We start from the raw sequence: 19,625 nt of genomic DNA, 5'->3' as shown, positions 1-19,625 counted from the left end.
GCAACAGACAACATCCTTCTCTTTTTATATAGTGAACTGTAGTCTGATACTAAGGAGGAAGTTTGCTGCTTTCAGGAGAAGACCAAGCAGTATTGCCCTAAAGTCACTCTCGATACAAGTCTCCCTCATATAATATCTTTTATAAGGAAACTGTGAGATGTGGCTGGTCAAGATAAGAAACTGCATTTGTCAAATCTCACTATTAAGGCACCCCCTATACAAATAGTTAATCTGTAACTGCAATACTTGTATATTTATCAATTTGTTCTATGATGCTTAGATGAAAAAGAAAATTGTAGCCATGGTTCAAAGTTTTGGAGTTGTAAACTAATCTTGCATTGTGTTAGCATGTGTATATACAAGTGTGTGTATATATATATACACATATATATATATATTACACACACATTATATATATACACACACATACATATATATATATATATATATATATATATATATATATATATATATATATACACACATACACATATATATACATATATACACACATACATTATTTATATATATATATATATATATATATATATATATATATACATACACACACACACATATACAGACATTATGCATGTATACATGTATATATATATATATATATATATATATTATATACACTGCTCAAAAAAATAAAGGGAACACTTAAACAGCACAATGGTATTTTAGTGTTCCTTTTATGTTTTGAGCAGTATATATATATATATATATATATATATATATATACGCTGTATATATAGCACCTAAATAACGTATAGTGGTTATGGATCTTCTTTATAAACACACAAGAGAAGAATAAGATATCAGTTTACAAAATCGGGCACACTTTGCAGGTCCCATAATGCCTCCAAGGATTTTTTCTCTTGTAGTGAAAAGTATTATTTTAACTTATGTGATTTTATGACACAGGCATCCAGTACAGAAAATTACTTTTCGAGATAGTTTGTGACATGCACAAAATGTAAATGGATTGTCTCAAGTTCTTAAGTAGATAAATTGTGAAGTGTTTGTAAGAAAAAAAAAGCAATTTTGCAGTTTACCCTCTATTAAAAAAATCCTCATCATTCTCAAGAACGGAGGGATGACTTTATAGCTCGGTGCCTAGGTTAACATCCGCTCTGCAGTTTTCAGAGTGGTCTGTTACTATGCTTTCTAGCCTGCTCATGGCACTTTGAAGCTGGCCGTATTGCTGGGTACGTCTGTCTTTTCTCGCAGCCAGTTCAGAACAACGGCGCAACCATTCTGCTTGGAGAAAGGGTCAATCTTCAGGAGCGCTCTTGAAGACAGAACATTAGAACAAATCTTTAAAGGGAAACTGTCAGGTGCAATATGCACCCATAACCATGAGCAGTTCTGGGTGCATACTGCTAATGCCTGCGTAACCGTCCCTGTATATATTAGCATAGATAAAGAGATCTAAGGGCATTAGTTCCTGCGCTCATTCCGCCCTCTTAGCATCTTAGTACTCCCACTGGGACGTGCTAACATGCTAGTCAATGCAGCATCACCAGTGGTGACGCCCGTACCTGTGTCCGCTTACCTGAATGCCTGACCCTTCCAGTCATGCGCAGTATGAAGCCGGGTGTATGCATCCCAGGTTATGCTGCATTGACTAGCATTGTAGCATGCCCCTGTAGGCGTGCTACTATGCTAAGAGGGCAGAATAAGCATAGGAACTAACGTCCTTTCGACTAGTCGCTGGCCTCATTAGCATATCATAAAGGATCTTTAGAAATACTTTTTCTAAAGATCTCTTTATCAATACTAGTGTATACAGGGACGGTTAGGCAGGGATTAGCAATATGCACCCAGAAATGCTCGTGGTTCTGGGTGCATATTACACCTGACAGGTTCTATTTAAGTGGCTGTTTTTTGTCTTTTACTTGAGCATGTAAAATATTCTGTAAATAAAAGTTGCCTTCTAATTATTCTGTAGAGAAGTTTCATTTATTTCACCTAATTTTGCTGAATCAATTCCTTTTTTGTCATAGAAGGACGTTATTTAATACACTGTGGGAAAGAGATCAGCACTCCATCTTCCTTTTAAAATCGATATGGTTTATTTCATTAATAAATAAGACCACAAATAGACACAAAAATGGAGATATACGATGTGTTTTCAGGGATTATATAAACAGCTATGAATAAGGAGATTCGATATTTGAAAAGAGTCAGATATCTGCGCAGCTGTGTCTGTGTGTGGTCATAAAATTCATTCATGAAATATATAGGATCGTTTTTGCAGTAGATCACACATTTCTTTTGAAGGGACAACACTGAAGATATGACACTTTTGAAGGACGGTTCGAACACCGGGCACTGGGGGCGACTGCACTCCTTAACCAGAGAGTCAGTGTGTGTATATGACTGTGGGTGGGGTGTGTGACATTGCTATTCTCTTCGAGTTGGTGTCAATCATCCCCAGCCGATCACTGGCGTAGACGCAGTAGACAAACACGTTACACCAGAGTACTCTAGGCAAACCAAAACTTGAACAGTTTATTCTATCCACACATGACTGACAAAGCCTCACTCACGATGGTTCTGCGGTTACTGTTTCTTTGGTATACTCTCATTCGACCTATCAACTATCAGAAGTGCACGACACTCCGAAGAATGGTCACAGCAAACGCAGCTACGCGCGGCACCGCTGGTGATGCTGCATTGAATAGCATGTAAATATGCACCTGTGGGCGTGCTAACATGCTAAGTGGGCGGCTAGTTGGGGGATATATTGCCCTTGGGACTAGTCCTCACGCTCATTACCATACGATAAAATATCTTTAGAAATACTTTTTCTAAAGATCTCTTTATCTATGTTAGTGTATACAGGGACGGTTAGGCAGGGATTAGCAATATGCACCCAGAACTGCTCGAACCGGACAGGTTCCCTTTAAGTAGAATATTCTGCCCAATCACCTGCCCTCAATCCAATATATTTCACTTGAAACCTTTAAAACGCTATTATAGCAGAGTTACATATTGTTTCTTTTTACATGACAAACTTAAAAAGTATATTGCTTTTATTCACTAAAAAGTGGATATATGTATTAGGCAAAAACAAACTTAAAGCAGGGGCGTAGGAGTTCTATTGTTAACAATAGAAAGATGAAAATAGTAAAAACTTAAAAATATACTATAGGTTTGCGCAGCAAATGTAAGAAATGGGTTAAATAAATCTACTAGACTTGTAGAATACCTTAAACCAAAGAAAGCTCACTACTGACCAGTAAGAAATAGGGCTAGAGTGACACCATGTCTGACAGTCAAAGTGAATGTCTACCACAAACTCTTCCAAAAATGGACGACAAAGAAATGTAAAAAGATTTAGGACGTATTTTGCGCTTTTTGTGAACACAGCCAAGTAGAGCTTTACAATTTCTTCATGTTCACGAACCTACCTGACAAATTCATTATAGGATATAACAAGATGCCATGAATTAATCCCAGATCCCAAATAAGAACCAAATGAGTCAAAGTAAAACTTTATTTCTAAGCTTGGTCTAAATAACAAAATCTTAACATAAAACCTTTCATAAAGCAAATACTATAAAGCGTAATACAGCGAGCCCCAAACATAGCACCTCAATGTGTTCATTGGGGAACACTTGTTCCGTGTACACCCAAAAGACTGCGCAATTTGTAACATCGGCTTATTGTAAATGTGTCCGCTTAGGTTAATAAATCATTATTTACTTAAAAATGACACGACACGGTGATATGACAAACCTATAGATTCAGTTCTATATAAAAGTTACAAAAAAGTCGCATATTCTTGAGATCAAAGTGGTTTTAAAAAGAAGCTATAAATGACTTGTCATTTCAATTGGGTTTTCTTGTTAAGTGTATTTAAAAAAAAAGAAAAAATGGAATTTTATATATTTTTTTACATATCAGAATCTGCATTAAACATATAAAATAAAGATCTGACATTATTCACACATTATTCTGATATTTCAGAAAGTAACACAATGAACAGACTCCGATCCTTTCTTTTGGATTGAAGCATCTAATGAGCATGTGGTGTATGGGAGCAGGGTGATTCAGACATCATCTATAGTGATTGGTGGACCCAGTGTTATCAGCTGTGTATAGAGGTGTTACCTATCATTGTAATCCTGTCTGTCATAATCTGGAGCCATGATGAGAACCCTTACTGAAAAGGACAGGTTGTAGGTGTCTAAAGATGACCCAGTTGGCCACTGAGAAACTTGCAAAATTTCAATTTTTTTTTTTAATAATATGAAAAACTAAATTACCAACATTTTTTGAAAACTACATGTAACACAAAAAAGCGCTTGTCCACTTCTCTTACATTGACAGCTTATCCTTAGGACAGGTCATCAATGTCTGATTGGCCAGGGTCCGACACCCCGCACCCCCTCCGATCAGCAGTTCTTGGTGCCAGCAGCAGGCAGGCAGAAATGCTCCGGTCCGGAGCTGCCCCATCTTGAGATAGCAGCTGCGGACAGTTACTACACATCCACCTCCTACTGATTAGAATGGGGGGCGGATGTGCAGTACCTGACTGCGGCAACTATCAGTTGACAGGGCAGCGCTAGAACTGACGTTTCCAGCTGCCTGCTGCCAGCACCGAGAACAGCTGATCGGCGAGGGTGCCGGGTGTCAGACCACAGCCGATCAGGCAATGATGATCTATCCTAAAGTTAGACCATAAATGTAAAAGTAGTCAACCTCTTTAATCAATAGGTAATGTTTTTGATAATTCTCTTTAACCCCTTCACCCAGAGGCGATTTTCAGTTTTGTTTTTTTTTTTTTGCTCCCCTTCTTCCGAGAGCCGTAACTTTTTTATTTTTACGTCAATCTTGCCATATGAGGGCTTGTATTTTGTGCGACGAGTTGTACATTTAAATGCAACCATAGGTTTTACCATATAGTGTACTGAAAAACAGCAAAAAGATTCCAAGTGCGGAAAAATTGCAAAAAAATTGCGACGGCATGATGGTTTTTAGAACATTTTATTCACTATATGATAAAACTGATGTGTGGCTATCATGCCTCAGGTCGGTGTGAGTTAGTAGACACCAAACATAGATAGGTTTACTTTTATCTAAGGGGGTTAAAAAAATTCACAAGTTTGTCCCAAAAAGTGGCACACTTTTTGCGCCATTTTCCGTGACACGTAACTTTCTCATTTTTCGGGATCTAGGGCTCAGTGACAGCTTATTTTTTGCGCCTCAAGCTGACGCTTATAATGGTAAAATGTTTGTGCACATGCTATGTTTTGATCGCCTGTTATTACATTTTGCACAAAATTTGCAACAACCAAAAAACAATTTTGACGTTATTATTTTGGTATTTTTTTGCTGCTATGCCGTTTACCGATCAGGTTAATTGATTTTATATTTTGATTGATCGGGTGATTCTGAATGTGGCGATAGCAAATGTGTTTTTTGTTTTAATTATGGTTTTATTTTCAATGGTGCAAAAATGGGGGTTTCCATACTTTTAACTTTTTTTTTTTCTTTTACATAATTTTTTATTGATTATACTAGTCTCCCTAAGGAACTTTATGGCTACACACACACAGATCACTTCTCTTGATCAGAACAGTGCTTCAGCATAGCTCTGATCAATAGAAATACTTTGCTACCGTGAGTATCTGTGATCTACTGGCATTCACAGGTAACATGTCACTGCAACCCACGGGCAACCAGTAATTGCGTCACGGGAGCGCTGATGGCGGCGAGGAACAGTGTGTTTCCCGCCGGACCACGTTAGATTGCGCTGTCAGTCTGACAACGCAATCTAAAGGGTTAACAGGTGCAAGTGGATCAGAGAGCTGCACATGTCTGCTGGTCAGATCAGTTTGCACGTGTCAGGAATGTGAGCTTGCCAAGGTAGCCCGTGGTAACTGGGGGTACTCGACATAGGACTTCTACACAAGTCCTAGGTTGTGAAGGGGTTAAATCTAAGTCCCCTGTCTTGTCTTATACTCACCTTTCGGCAGCTTCATCCTTTTTGTGAGTCTAACTGCAAAGTGGATGAGTGCAGGTGATGCCTACTATTAACATAAACTAGTATGGTGAGGAAATTGGACAAGACCAGAACATGATGTGATTTATTTTCACCCAACACTACGTTCATGCGCTGTTTGTTTTCTACATGGACTAAAAATATGAATACGTTCGTGTGAATGTAACCTAATAAAGGAGAACTAGGTTCTGCAAATGAATTCAGCGAAGGAGCAATCACATCCTCATCCAGTTGGACAATTATGGATGAAAAGCAAATTCAATGCAAAAAAAACCCCAAAAAACCACTTGGACCTTACTTATGTAGCTTAAGGGGAACGTGTCGAATTCTGTCAAAAGAAGGGAATTTTGTTTACTTACCGTAAATTCCTTTTCTTCTAGCTCCAATTGGGAGACCCAGACAGTGGGTGTATAGCTACTGCCCTCTGGAGGCCGCACAAAGAACTACACTTAAAAGTGTAAGGCCCCTCCCCTTCTGGCTATACACCCTCCCGTAGGAGTACAGATTCCTCAGTTTTAGTACCAAAGCAAGAAGGAGGAAAGCCAATAACAGTTTCAAAAACAAATTCAATCCGATAACATGATCGGAGAACTTAAGAAACAACATGAACAACATGTGCACCCGAAAAACGAAACCCTAAGAACAAATAGGGCGGGTGCTGGGTCTCCCAATTGGAGCTAGAAGAAAAGGAATTTACGGTAAGTAAACAAAATTCCCTTCTTCTTTTTCGCTCCTAATTGGGAGACCCAGACAGTGGGACGTCCAAAAGCAGTCCCTGGGTGGGTAAAAAGATACCACATGAACGGGCTGTCAAACAGCCTCTTCCTACAGGTGGGCCACCGCCGCCTGAAGGACCTGTCTACCTAGGCTGGCATCTGCCGAAGCGTAGGTATGCACTTGATAGTGTTTGGTAAACGTGTGCAGACTCGACCAGGTAGCCGCTTGGCACACTTGCTGAGCCGTAGCCTGATGCCGCAATGCCCAGGACGCACCCACGGCTCTGGTAGAATGGGCCTTCAGTCCAGATGGAATCGGAAGCCCAGCAGAACGGTATGTGTGAAGAATTGGTTCCTTGATCCACCGCGCCAGGGTGGATTTGGAAGCTTGCGATCCCTTATGCTGACCAGCGACTAGGACAAAGAGCGCATCAGAACGGCGTAGAGCCGCCGTGCGAGAAATGTAAATCCTGAGTGCTCTCACCAGGTCCAACAGATGTAAACCCTTTTCAAATTGGTGAACTGGATGCGGACACAAAGATGGTAAAGTGATATCCTGATTGAGATGAAAGGAAGAAACCACCTTGGGAGAAAACTCTGGAATTGGACGCAGTACTACCTTGTCTTGGTGAAACACCAGGAAGGGAGATTTGCAAGATAACGCCGCTAGCTCGGACACTCTTCGAAGAGACGTGACCGCCACAAGAAAAACTACCTTTGTCTGACCTCCTTGCGCACAAAGCTAAAACTGAGGAATCTGTACTCCTACGGGAGGGTGTATAGCCAGAAGGGGAGGGGCCTTACACTTTTAAGTGTAGTTCTTTGTGCGGCCTCCAGAGGGCAGTAGCTATACACCCACTGTCTGGGTCTCCCAATTAGGAGCGAAAAAGAAATACTGTCTTGAATTGGCCCCATTGTTAAGTAGTCTAAACCGTTATACAAACCCAGTTAGACACAGGCATAATTTCAGAAATCAGTATTCCATAATTAGCACCAAATATTCTTAATCAAGTAATAAAAATAATCTATATAGTAAAACACTAAACTGTTACGAAACAATAAAAATTCTCAAAATGAAAAACAAAAATTTCAAAATGGCCAAAATGTGTGTTCAAACAAATGGATCTTAAGAAAAAAATAGGAAATCAAATATTTGTCTGTCGTTTCTTGGTCACCAATATTCCACCTTCCTGTATAGGAATAGCAGCACGTGTACTGTGCGTGTTACAGAGTAAAACATCTCCAACACAAATAAAGGAAAAACCCCAAATAGCCCTACAAGAGTATGTTGTCTTAGGCCAAGTGCACACATGGAGTATTTGGTGAGCTTCTTACCTCAGTATTTGCAAGACAAAACCAGGAGTGGGAAAAAAATGGAGAAGTGGAGCCCGTGTTTCTATAAGGGTATGTGCGCACGTTGCATTCTGGCGTGACAAATAAAAAGCAGCGTTTTGTCACTCCATGTGCGTTTCAAAAAGCATCCAAAACGCTGAGTTTTGGATGCTTTTTGACAGTGTGGTCCCATTTGGCTCTAATTCCCCATAGAGCATGGCTGGCTGTGAGACAGAGCTGTGCGATCAGAATGAACTCGGATGAACTTCACCCAACTTCATTGTCATTGCGCGGCTCTGTCTGTGTGATACGGCCTGATTTGTGATCACAGGTGAAAGACTCACCGGTGACCGCAAATCCCCTGAGTGACTTAAGTGAGCCGCGCAATCAGAGGTGCCGTCACTCGGGTTACCCGCGGCCAGCTGGAGTCCTCCACCTGAGAACTGTGGCCACGGGTAACCTGAGTGACGCCATCCCTGATCGCGCGGCTCACTTCAGTTGCTCCGTGGAGCTGACACAGCGGTCATGGTCTGTGGCCGCTCCTGTCAGCTTCATGTATCAGAGCTGGATGCGTCATGGGACCTCGTGTGGATTACGCCGGACCTGGAGGGGTATTTGGGGATTTTAATAAAGTGGTGAAAGAGGGTGTTTTCTTTTCTTTTATTCCAAATAAAGGATTTTTTTCAGGTGTATGTGATTATTTACTTTCACTTACAGGTTAATCATGGGGGTGTCTCATAGACGCCTGCCATGATCAATCTAGGACTTAAGCCTGCTTTACATGTTACGATTTCGCATACGATATCGTATGTGATCGTAACCACCCCCATCGTATGTGCGGCACGTTCAATTTGTTGAATGTGCCGCACAAACGATTAACCCCCGTCACACGTACTTACCTGTCCATACGACCTCTGTGTGGGCAGCGAACGTCCACTTCCTGGAGTGGGAGGGACCTTTGGCGTCATATCGTCACGCGGCAGCCGGCCAATAGAAGCGGAGGGGCGGAGATGAGCGGGACGTAAACATCCCGCCCACCTCCTTCCTTCCACATTGCTGGCCAGGAGCCGCAGGACGCAGGTAAGATCTGTTCATCGTTCCCGGGGTGTCACACACAGCGATGTGTGCTACCCCGGGTACGATGAATAACGTAACATTCAATTTTTAGGAATTGAACGACATGCATGCGATGAACGTTTTACCGCTCAATCGCACGTACCTGTCACACACTACAATGTACCTTACAATGTACAATACACTACAATGTACACTACAGTGTACCTTACGATGCCGGATGTGCGTCACTTACGACGTGACCCCGCCGACACATTGTAAGATATATTGTAGCGTGTAAAGCGGGCTTTAGTGGCAGCTATGGGCTGCCATTAACTCCTTATTACCCCGATTGCTACCGCATCAGAGCAATTCGGGATGAGCCAGGTAGAGTCCTGGGACTGTCGCATCTAATGGATGCAGCAATTCCGGGCGGCTGCTGGCTGATATTTTTAGGCTGGGGGGGCTCCCCATAACGTGGGGCTCCCCATCCTGAGAATACCAGCCTTCAGCCGTGTAGCTTTACCTTGGCTTGACAGTAACAAAATTGGGGGGGGACAGCACGCAGTTTGTTTTTTTTTAATTATATATTTATTTTACTGCACAACATAGACCTGCCCACCAGCGGCTGTGATTGGTTGCAGTGAGACAGCTGTCACTCTAGTGTGGAGGCTCTTCTGAATGCATCCAATCATAGGCGCCGGTGGGCGGGGGAAGCAGTGAATACGAGATGGTATAATGAGCGGCCGGCATTTTCAAAAGCAGGAGAAGCCGCCGGAGCTTTGTGACAGCCGTGCAGCACCGCGTCGGTGATCGGTCAGTAATCGGTGAGTATGAGAGAGGGGGAAGAGGGAGAGACTGACACAGAGACAGACAGACAGACAGGCGTTCTGTTTGTCAAAAAAGCATGCAGAAAGCAACAAAAATGCAGTGTAAGCGCATTTTGGTTGCGTTTTGACATACCTCATTGATTTCAATGGGTGGAAAATGCAACCAAAACGCACAAAAGTAGTGACATGCTGCTTTTTTAAACGCATCGATTTTGTCAAATATTTGGCATCCAAAATGCTGTGTTTAAAAAAGCAACGTGCGCATGGAATTTGCTGACTTCTCATAGACTTTGCTGGGGAAGCAGAACGTATGCATTTACGCCGTTGTAAACGCGGTAAAAACCGCAATGTGCGCACATAGCCTAATACTTTTCCTCAGATTGTTTTTGACTTAGGGTGCCTGCCCACGATCAGTGTTTGCAGCGCTTTGGACGCAGCATGTTTCAGCTGTGTCCAAAACGCTGCGTTGTACAGTACAAGCACAGTGGATGGGATTTATAGAAATCCCATGCCCACTGTGTGTCTGCAGGAAAAAATGACCTGCAGTGCAGCTCTCCTGAGCCACAACATGTCAATTCTTTGCTGCGGTGTCACAAGCATCCTCCGCAGGGAGAACACAAGCATCCTCCGCAGGGAGAACACAAGCAAGAGACCGCAACACCCCGAACCCTGATCGTGGGCACAAGCAGCTGCTGTTTCCTGCGTTCTCCTGCGGAGAAGACTCGCGGCTTCGCAGGTCAGGACTCGCTGGGTCCACAACATAGCATGTCCTGATTGTGGCCATGTACCCTTACAAATAGAGGCAAAAAGCTCACCAAATACTCAACGTGTGCAGGCGGCCTTATAATACATAACTGTAACCCAATTTAATTGACTGAAGATGAAACCATCTGTTAAAAAAAAAAAAAAAAATTCGGAAATAGAAAAAACAAAACTTTTATTTTTTCAGAATCAAACACTATATGGCAAAAGCCAATTAAAAGAAAAGCACCATCAAGCTTGGCCTAATCTCATGACCAACCTCTACATGACCATGACTAAGTGAATATGGACATTTTCTTGCAAACCTAAATTAGTTATACAGGCCAGTATAACGGTACAATCTGACATCTCAGAATATCAATATGCTGAACTAGATTTTCATCGTCAAGTAGAGTTGTGTGGCCGCTTACCAAGTGCTATGCTTCTATCATAGTTCAAGGTAAACCACCAGACAGTATGTTTGGGACCACCACAAGTTGCCTTTATATGGCCATATAAAGGGTTATTGGGCAGTGGTCACTTCCCAGGGCTTTGCTCCTGATCTTGCTGTCACACAAGGTTGGAAGCAAAGCTTTGGACAGGACAAAGTAATCCAGTCTCCAGCCAACATTCTTGCCCCGTGCGTTCATCATGTAAGTCCAAAAGGTGTATGCGTACGGCTTGTCTGGGTACAGCTGACGGAAGCTGTCTATGAAGCCTTCAGCCAGGAGCTCTCCGAATCCCTCTCTCTCCTGGGGAGTGAAGCCAGGGGTTTTCTTATTGGTCTTGGGGTTCTTCAAGTCAATCTCCTGATGCGCAACATTTAAGTCACCACACAAAATGAGTGGCTTTTTGCTATCTAAACTCTTTAAGTAGGCACGGAAGTCTACATCCCAGCGCTGGCGGTAATCTAGGCGTACTAGGCCGCGGCTAGAGTTGGGAACATAAGCAGCAACCAAATAAAAGGAGTCAAACTCGGCAGTGATTACACGACCCTCCTTATCGTGCTCCTCAATCCCTGGTAAGAAAGAAAAGAAGAAAAAAAGGTTACAGACCTGAGAAAACATATGATAACAAAGTGTCCATTTGACCAGCAAGTAATTAAACAAGGGCCACAAAGAGTAAATTAACAACACTGAAGATATGACACTGATACAATGTAAAGTAGTCAGTGTACAGCTCGTATAATAGTGTAAATTTGGTGTAAACTCTAAATAATTCAGCCATTAATGTCTAAAATGCTGGTAACTAAAGTGAGTACACCCCTAAGTGAAAATGGGCAAATTGTGTCCAACTAGCCATTTTCCCTCCCCGATGTCATGTGACTCGTTAGTGGTACAAGGTCTCAGTTGTGTCTGGGGATCAGTGTGTTAAATTTGGGGTTATCACTCACACACTCTCTCATACTGGTCACTGGAAGTTCAATATGGCACCTCATGGTAAAGAATTTTCTGAGAATCTGAAAAAAAGAATTGTTGCTCTACATAAAGACTGCCTAAGCTAAAAGAAGATTGCCAACACCCTGAAACTGAGCTGCAGCACGGTGGCCAAGACCATACAGTTGCTTAACTAGACCAGTTCAAGTGGGGAGTGTCATGGTTTGGGGCTATATTAGTGCTGTAGTTCACTGAGGGAACCATGAATGAAAAACATGTATTGTGACATTCTAAAGCAGTGCATGATCCCTCCCTTCAGAAACTGGGCCACACAGCAGTATTCAGACATAACGACCCCAAACACACCTCCAAGACTATCACTGCGTTGCTAAAGAAACTGAGGGTAAAGGTGTGGGACAAGCATGTTTCCAGATCTAAACTCAATAGAGCATCTGTGAGGAACCTTTTTTCTGCCAGGGGCCATTTGGAAATTTCTACAAACCTTCGGGGGTCACACAAAATTATCAATGTTTAAATGATCCTGTTCTATTTGGTGAAACGATTAACTCACCGCTACTGTGGCGGCTGGAGCGGCTTCTCTTTTGTGCGGCTGTGATGTTCGGTGAAACTAATCATATTTCTTCTCACAGCTGCTTTTTTAGGTTTGCCTCCGTCTGGAGCACAGTCAACTCTTTGTGATAATAAGGTTAATAAATCATATACATCACATAACAGACACTGTATATACATCACAGGAGACACTGGAGGTACATATATCACATAGGAGACACTGGGACTGCTGTATATACATTACAGGAGACACTGGGACTGCTGTATATACATCACAGGTGACACTGGAAGCACATACATCACACAAGGGGCTGGGCACATGTAAATGCCCCCAGCCCCTCCTGTGATGTATATGCCCCCAACATCTCCAATCTGATGTATATGCCAACAGCATCTCCAATGTGATGTGTAAGTCACAGGCGATACTGGTGGCATACACATCATAGGAGACGCTGGGGGCACACACATCACACAAGGGGGAGGGGACATGTATATGTCCCAGCCCCTCCTTTGATGTATATACCCCCAGCATCTCCAATGTGATGTGTAAGTCACAGGAGACACTGGGGCCATGCACACCACAAGAGGGGCTGGGGGCCGCGCAGACACCACAAGAGGGGCTGGGGCGCAGACACCACAAGAGGGGCTGGGGCGCAGACACCACAAGAGGGGCTGGGGCGCAGACACCACAAGAGGGGCTGGGGCGCAGGGAGGCACAGACATCACACACACTGGGGGATGGGCGGCACACAGGACTGGGGGGGATGGGCGGCACACAGGACTGGGGGGGGATGGGCTACACACAGGACTGGGGGGGGGATGGGCGACACACAGGACTGGGGGGGGGGATGGGCGACACACAGGACTGGGGGGGGGGATGGGCGACACACAGGACTGGGGGGGGGGATGGGCGACACACAGGACTGGGGGGGGGATGGGCGACACACAGGACTGGGGGGGGGATGGGCGACACACAGGACTGGGGGGGGGATGGGCGACACACAGGACTGGGGGGGGGATGGGCGGCACACAGGACTGGGGGGGATGGGCGGCACACAGGACTGGGGGGGATGGGCGGCACACAGGACTGGGGGGGATGGGCGGCACACAGGACTGGGGGGGATGGGCGGCACACAGGACTGGGGGGGATGGGCGGCACACAGGACTGGGGGGGATGGGCGGCACACAGGACTGGGGGGGATGGGCGGCACACAGGACTGGGGGGGATGGGCGGCACACAGGACTGGGGGGATGGGCGGCACACAGGACTGGGGGAGCCCTGACATCATTGAGGGGGGGGGGAAGACGCAAGCCTGGGGTGATACACAACATCGGGGGGCACAGCGCTGAGGGTTTCACAGAACTCTGGGGGAGAGGGTACACAGAACGGGGGGGGGGGCACAAAGCACTGGACGGGGCACACAGCAGCAGAGGGCGGGCGCTGGACACACAGCAGCATCGGACTCGCAGCAGTGGAGTGCAGGTGCCGGACACACAGCATAGGAGAGAGAAGGCGGGCACTCAGCTCCGGAGGGCAGAGGGGCGGGCACATGAGGTGGCTGTAAGACGGAAGCGCAGAGCGCTAAACCCGCCCACAAAGTCCTGATCACGTTGGCACTGGCCGGCGGGAGAACACATTGGTGCGCACAAGCAGCAATGTGTGGATTTAAAGGGCCGGCAGCCCACAATGACAGCACGAACACTGCCGCCCCCAGGAATCTGCCCGGGGGCCACATAAAAGGTCATGGCGGGCCGCATGCGGCCCGCGGGACGGAGGTTCCCCACCCCTGCTCTATCGGAAGGTGGAGGAGAGCAAGGTCTCTAAAATCCACCAGCTCAGTGATGTTGTCATGAAGGAGTAAAAGAGTATATTAGTGGCTCTTGTGAAGCTTTAGTGAACACCATGCCCTATTCTTGCCAGCAGTTTAGACATTAAAGGGGTGGTTCACTACTCTGCAGTAGTGACCAAAACTTTGTAAACCTGATAGAGAAGGCTTTTTGGAGACTGGGGCAGGCCACGGGGGGAAGAGCAGACCGCGATAGCACCACTCAGAGGCTGAATTGGCAACACAAGGTATTTACAAAAAGCCTTCCCTATCAGTTTTGCAGAGATGTGGTCACTACTGCAGAGTAGTGAACCACCCCTTTAATGGCTGTGTGTTGAGTTATTTAGAGGGCACCAAAATTACACTGTTATACAAGCTGTACACTGACTAATTTACAAAGTGTCATATCTTCAGTGTTGTTCCATGAAAAGATATAAAATATTTATAAAAATGTGAGGGGTGTACTCAATTTTGTGATATACTGTAGGCGTTAAGGTGTTAGTCTGGAGTAGTGATGACCAAGCGTGATCCCCAGAGCTCATCACTTGATCGAACATCTGAGTTTGAAAATGCTCAATTTTTCCATTGCCTTCAAGTATACTCAGTACTCGAGTCACGTTGGAGAAACCCAATGCTTGATCAAGTAATGAGCAGTGGTGACCACGCTCGCCCATCACTAGTCTGGATCACAAAACTCCCACCATCTTTTCAGAATTGGTAGCTTATCCTCTGCGTCCAGCAGAGCTGTGTAGGGGCTTAATTTGAAGTCCAAAGGACAATGTATGGCTCTACTTGTGGTTGAAGATAATCTAAACACTTCTACCTCTTCCTTTCGGTAATTAGAGGGGTCCCTAGAACCCACCCCATTGATCAAAAGTACTGAACACTGGATATAACAGCAAGTTTTTGTTATGTAATCTGAGAGCTGTATGAGGCAGGGGCAGAAACCCTGACTCCAGCGATGTAACACTTATTGGACTGCTTGGTGCAGTTTTGATAAAAATCATGTTGTAGATGTAGCAGTGGATATAACTTTGTATAACTCAAGCCCCCATCACTGATTGGCAGCTTCCTGCGTACACTGTGCATTGTCAGCAAGCTGCCAATCAGTGGTAGGGGCGGGGTTACACAGATTAGCCTGACTTTTGAGCATGTAACACCTAGTCCGGCAGTGATAATCTCCAGATGATAAAACACTGAATGTATTGAAACTACAGCAAGCTGCTGAAGAAGTGACACATTCCTGGAATCAGGCTCTCTGCCCCTACCTTATGCTGCTCTCAGATTAAATAGCAAAAACCTGCTGACAAATTCCCTTTAAAGTTTAGTAACACTTTGAAATTAAATTTTCCCATTTTACAGAGATTCATTTCTACTTGAGATCTTCGAAGTTAACTACTCCCAGTGACTTGGGAGCTCTTATTGCATTTGTTAATGAACATGGAATAAATATTCAGGCCCCAAACTTTGCCCACAGTTTCAAATATGCAAGCCGCGATCCATGATGTCAGGCATCTGGAAGGAAGAAGTCTAAGAGAAAATTGGCAGAATATAGTCACCAATGCCATATGAGACATCCAGCGGCTTCTCCTTGGAAAGCATTGCCACTCCGCTGTAACCCTCCTTCTCATCAGAACAGGCCCAGTACTTATGGGGGTACTCCGGCATGTCCTTGATGTCTGCAGGGAGAGCCTTCTCGGCACACTTTGTCTCCTGAAGACAGAGGATGTCAGGATCCTCCTCTCGCACCCACTGCAGAGGGTATAAAACAGGGCAATGGAGAATCAACAACTGGTAATAGTAGTACAGCACCGCAGGAAAGATGGCCCCTCTCTAATGCGCCTACCGTCAAACCGGCTTTTTTGACCCATGCTCTTATACCATCGACGTTCCAGGAGCTGATCTTCAGCGTGGACTTCTTGCCATCTTCAGTGGTCAGCTTGTCGGGGGCATCTTCATACGTGATCACGGGTTCGGCTTCCTTACCTCCCTTCTTTCCCTTCTTGTTTTCAGGCTCTGACAGATGTAGAGATAAATGATGAAGTCTAAAGGCCACAAATCGCTGGCGTATTTCCATGTGCCACGGGCACGTCACCTACCCTCATCCTGTACGGACGACTCCGTCTCACACTTGAGATCGTCCTTCTTTCCTCGTTTGGGCATTCTGAGGATCAAAGAGATCAGACGTGGATACGACAAGGATCGGAGCGTCTTGACTTTCCACCTGTCCATAAGAAATAAGGAGACATTAAACCTAGATACCTGCTGTGTGAAACATAAAATAGCAAGTCCGCGAAAAGTCAGCTGAGCGCCCGCCCGCCGGCATGCCCGGGCGCCGGCAAGTGACAGCGATCAGCTGATCACCCGGCGGCCGGCTGCAGGGAGGATCAGCTGATCACCCGGCGGCCGGGAGCGATCAGCTGATCACCCGGCAGCCGGCTGCAGGGAGCGATCAGCTGATCACCCGGCGGCCGGCTGCAGGGAGCGATCAGCTGATCACCCGGCGGCCGGGAGCGATCAGCTGATCACCCGGCGGCCGGCTGCAGGGAGCGATCAGCTGATCACCCGGCGGCCGGCTGCAGGGAGCGATCAGCTGATCACCCGGCGGCCGGGAGCGATCAGCTGATCACCCGGCGGCCGGGAGCGATCAGCTGATCACCCGGCAGCCGGCTGCAGGGAGCGATCAGCTGATCACCCGGCAGCCGGGAGCGATCAGCTGATCACCCGGCGGCCGGCTACTGGGAGCAATCAGCTGATCACCCGGCGGCCGGCTACTGGGAGCGATCAGCTGATCACCCGGCGGATGGCTTCAGGGAGCGATCAGCTGATCACCCGGCGGCCGGCTGCAGGGAACGATCAGCTGATCGTTCACTATAGTCTGCCGCTGGTAAAACCGGGAAAAAAAAAAAAAAAATCAAAACGAATTGCGTTGTTTTGCAGCATCCGTTGCATCCGTTGTGTCACTATATGCAACACATCCGTTGCATCCGTTACACAACGCAATGCAACGGATACCGTTCAACGCAAGTGTGAAAGTAGCCTTACATTCGCTGTGCATCCGGTTTTTTGATGGATCCGTCGTGATCCGTTTGTGTTTGGGACAGCCCAGTGGGTGTGCCAAACATGCTGGGCACGCTCAGTAGAGCATGACAGAATCCAGCACCATAGACAAACATTACAAGCGTGACGGATTCCTGCGCGGTGCGTTAATTTTGATGGCACGAAAAAAACGTTACATTCTGCGTTTTTCCGCCCGGCGGTCAGTCCAAAAACGACTGACCGCAGCACAGCGGATGCTACGCAAGGTAATCAGTCGCAATCCGCCACTAATTCAAGTATATGGGACACAACGGAATCCACTAAACGGATAGCGTTGTTTACCAGAGCCGCGGATTGTAACTGATACAATTTAACGGAAATGTGAACCCAAATTACACTGGACTAGTCACGTCCCCCTAGTCCGCGGTCCGCTTTCTCTGCAGAGCCGCCCCATCTCACCGCCCGCCTCCGGTCCAGGCTGCCCGTGGTTTGCAGTGTGGATCCAGGGTCAGGCTCATTGTAATGACCTACACCCAGCCTGTGCTCACTGCCATCTTCACCTAGCCATGAATATGGGGAAATGTGCACAAAACCCAAATGGAGGGTCTGGATTCTGATGGGAATCCACAAAAACGCACAGAGGCTCCTGCACTAAGCGGGGAAAACTAAAGGTGGGAAAAGCGTGCGAGATCGCCCCTAATAATGATGTGTCCTCAGCGTGCATGATGCCGGAGCCCTGTGTGGCCGGCTGCACGCTCCATAGCCGGCAATGCACCCCCTATAACAGCCCGGTAATCATACGTGACCCGCACACACCGAACACGACGCCTCCCGGGGACGAGCCACACAAAGACACCGGAGGAAGCTCCACACGAGGCTGCCGGAAACACGTCGTGGGAAGCGGCGCACAACACAAACACGTGGCGAGGCCGGAGCTGCCGGCGGGAAGGGCGGAGCCCCGGGTGCAGGTACCGGACACGTGAGGGGAGACCCCGCCACTGGGGCTCCGGACTATAGGGTGATAACGGAGGGACAGCAGGGGCCGCCATCATTGTATATAACACTGCACCCAGAGGGCACTGGCCTGGAATATGGTGTAATGCGCTGGAATACAGGGGGCAAATGCCAGGGTTAGGGGATGAAGGGCACAGACAGCAGGGGCCGCCATCATTGTATATAACACTGCACCCAGAGGGCACTGGCCTGGAATATGGTGTAATGCCCTGGAATACAGGGGGCATATGCCAGGGTTAGGGGATGAAGGGCACAGACAGCAGGGGCCGCCATCATTGTATATAACACTGCACCCAGAGGGCACTGGCCTGGAATATGGTGTAATGCCCTGGAATACAGGGGGCAAATGCCAGGGTTAGGGGATGAAGGGCACAGACAGCAGGGGCCGCCATCATTGTATATAACACTGCAGCCAGAGGGCACTGGCCTGGAATATGGTGTAATGCCCTGGAATACAGGGGGCATATGCCAGGGTTAGGGGATGAAGGGCACAGACAGCAGGGGCCGCCATCATTGTATATAACACTGCACCCAGAGGGCACTGGCCTGGAATATGGTGTAATGCCCTGGAATACAGGGGGCATATGCCAGGGTTAGGGGATGAAGGGCACAGACAGCAGGGGCCGCCATCATTGTATATAACACTGCACCCAGAGGGCACTGGCCTGGAATATGGTGTAATGCCCTGGAATACAGGGGGCAAATGCCAGGGTTAGGGGATGAAGGGCACAGACAGCAGGGGCCGCCATCATTGTATAACACTGCACCCAGAGGGCACTGACCTAGAATATGGTGTAATGTCCTGGAATACAGGGGGCAAATGCCAGGGTTAGGGGATGAAGAGCACAGACAGCAGGGACCGCCATCATTGTATAACACTGCACCCAGAGGGCACTGGCCTGGAATATGGTGTAATGCCCTGGAATACAGGGGGCAAATGCCAGGGTTAGGGGATGAAGGGCACAGACAGCAGAGAGCGGCCATCATTGTATATAATAACACTGCACCCAGAGGGCACTGACCTGGAATATTGTGTAATGCGCTGGAATACAGGGGGCAAATGCCAGGGTTAGGGGATGAAGGGCACAGACAGCAGGGGGCGGCCATCATTG

At 46.5% G+C, this 19,625-nt stretch overlaps 2 protein-coding genes across 3 annotated transcripts in view; one reads left to right on the top strand and one right to left on the bottom strand.

Annotated features, from left to right (window-relative positions):
- Positions 1 to 10,867: 10,867 nt before the first annotated feature.
- APEX1 (apurinic/apyrimidinic endodeoxyribonuclease 1) lies at positions 10,868 to 18,658 on the bottom strand. 2 transcript variants are annotated; one of them, XM_075319862.1, is made up of 5 exons: positions 18,584 to 18,658; positions 16,560 to 16,684; positions 16,307 to 16,476; positions 16,020 to 16,212; positions 10,868 to 11,706 (listed from the first exon to the last, which is right to left on the bottom strand). In XM_075319862.1, the coding sequence occupies exons 2-5, from the start codon at positions 16,621 to 16,623 to the stop codon at positions 11,192 to 11,194; spliced, it is 942 nt and encodes a 313-aa protein (XP_075175977.1). In that variant the 5' UTR covers positions 16,624 to 16,684; positions 18,584 to 18,658; the 3' UTR covers positions 10,868 to 11,191. The 2 variants fall into 2 exon arrangements, with proteins under 2 accessions (XP_075175977.1, XP_075175969.1); XM_075319854.1 differs by lacking the exon at positions 18,584 to 18,658 and adding an exon at positions 18,316 to 18,396.
- Positions 18,280 to 19,625, top strand: part of OSGEP (O-sialoglycoprotein endopeptidase) — a 144,635-nt gene continuing 143,289 nt past the window's right edge. The window contains exon 1 of the mRNA XM_075319838.1: positions 18,280 to 18,467. The gene's annotated coding sequence lies outside the window, so the exon portion shown is untranslated. The remainder of the gene's footprint in view (positions 18,468 to 19,625) is intronic.

Source organism: Anomaloglossus baeobatrachus, chromosome 1 (genome assembly GCF_048569485.1).
Source record: "Anomaloglossus baeobatrachus isolate aAnoBae1 chromosome 1, aAnoBae1.hap1, whole genome shotgun sequence".
Classification (NCBI taxonomy): domain Eukaryota; kingdom Metazoa; phylum Chordata; class Amphibia; order Anura; family Aromobatidae; genus Anomaloglossus; species Anomaloglossus baeobatrachus.
Note: the sequence above shows the minus strand (reverse complement) of the source record. Positions and strands in the feature narration are given on the sequence as shown.

Bases quoted from the DNA above. Each gene is read 5' to 3' on its own strand.
- APEX1 (XM_075319862.1), bottom strand. From the start codon at position 16,623: ATGCCCAAACGAGGAAAGAAGGACGATCTCAAGTGTGAGACGGAGTCG. The intron at 16,213-16,306 runs GTAGGCGCATTA...TACCCTCTGCAG, and splicing joins TCAAAAAAGCCGGTTTGACG to TGGGTGCGAGAGGAGGATCC. The intron at 11,707-16,019 runs GTGACTATATTC...CTTTCTTACCAG, and splicing joins GGATGTCTCATATGGCATTG to GGATTGAGGAGCACGATAAG.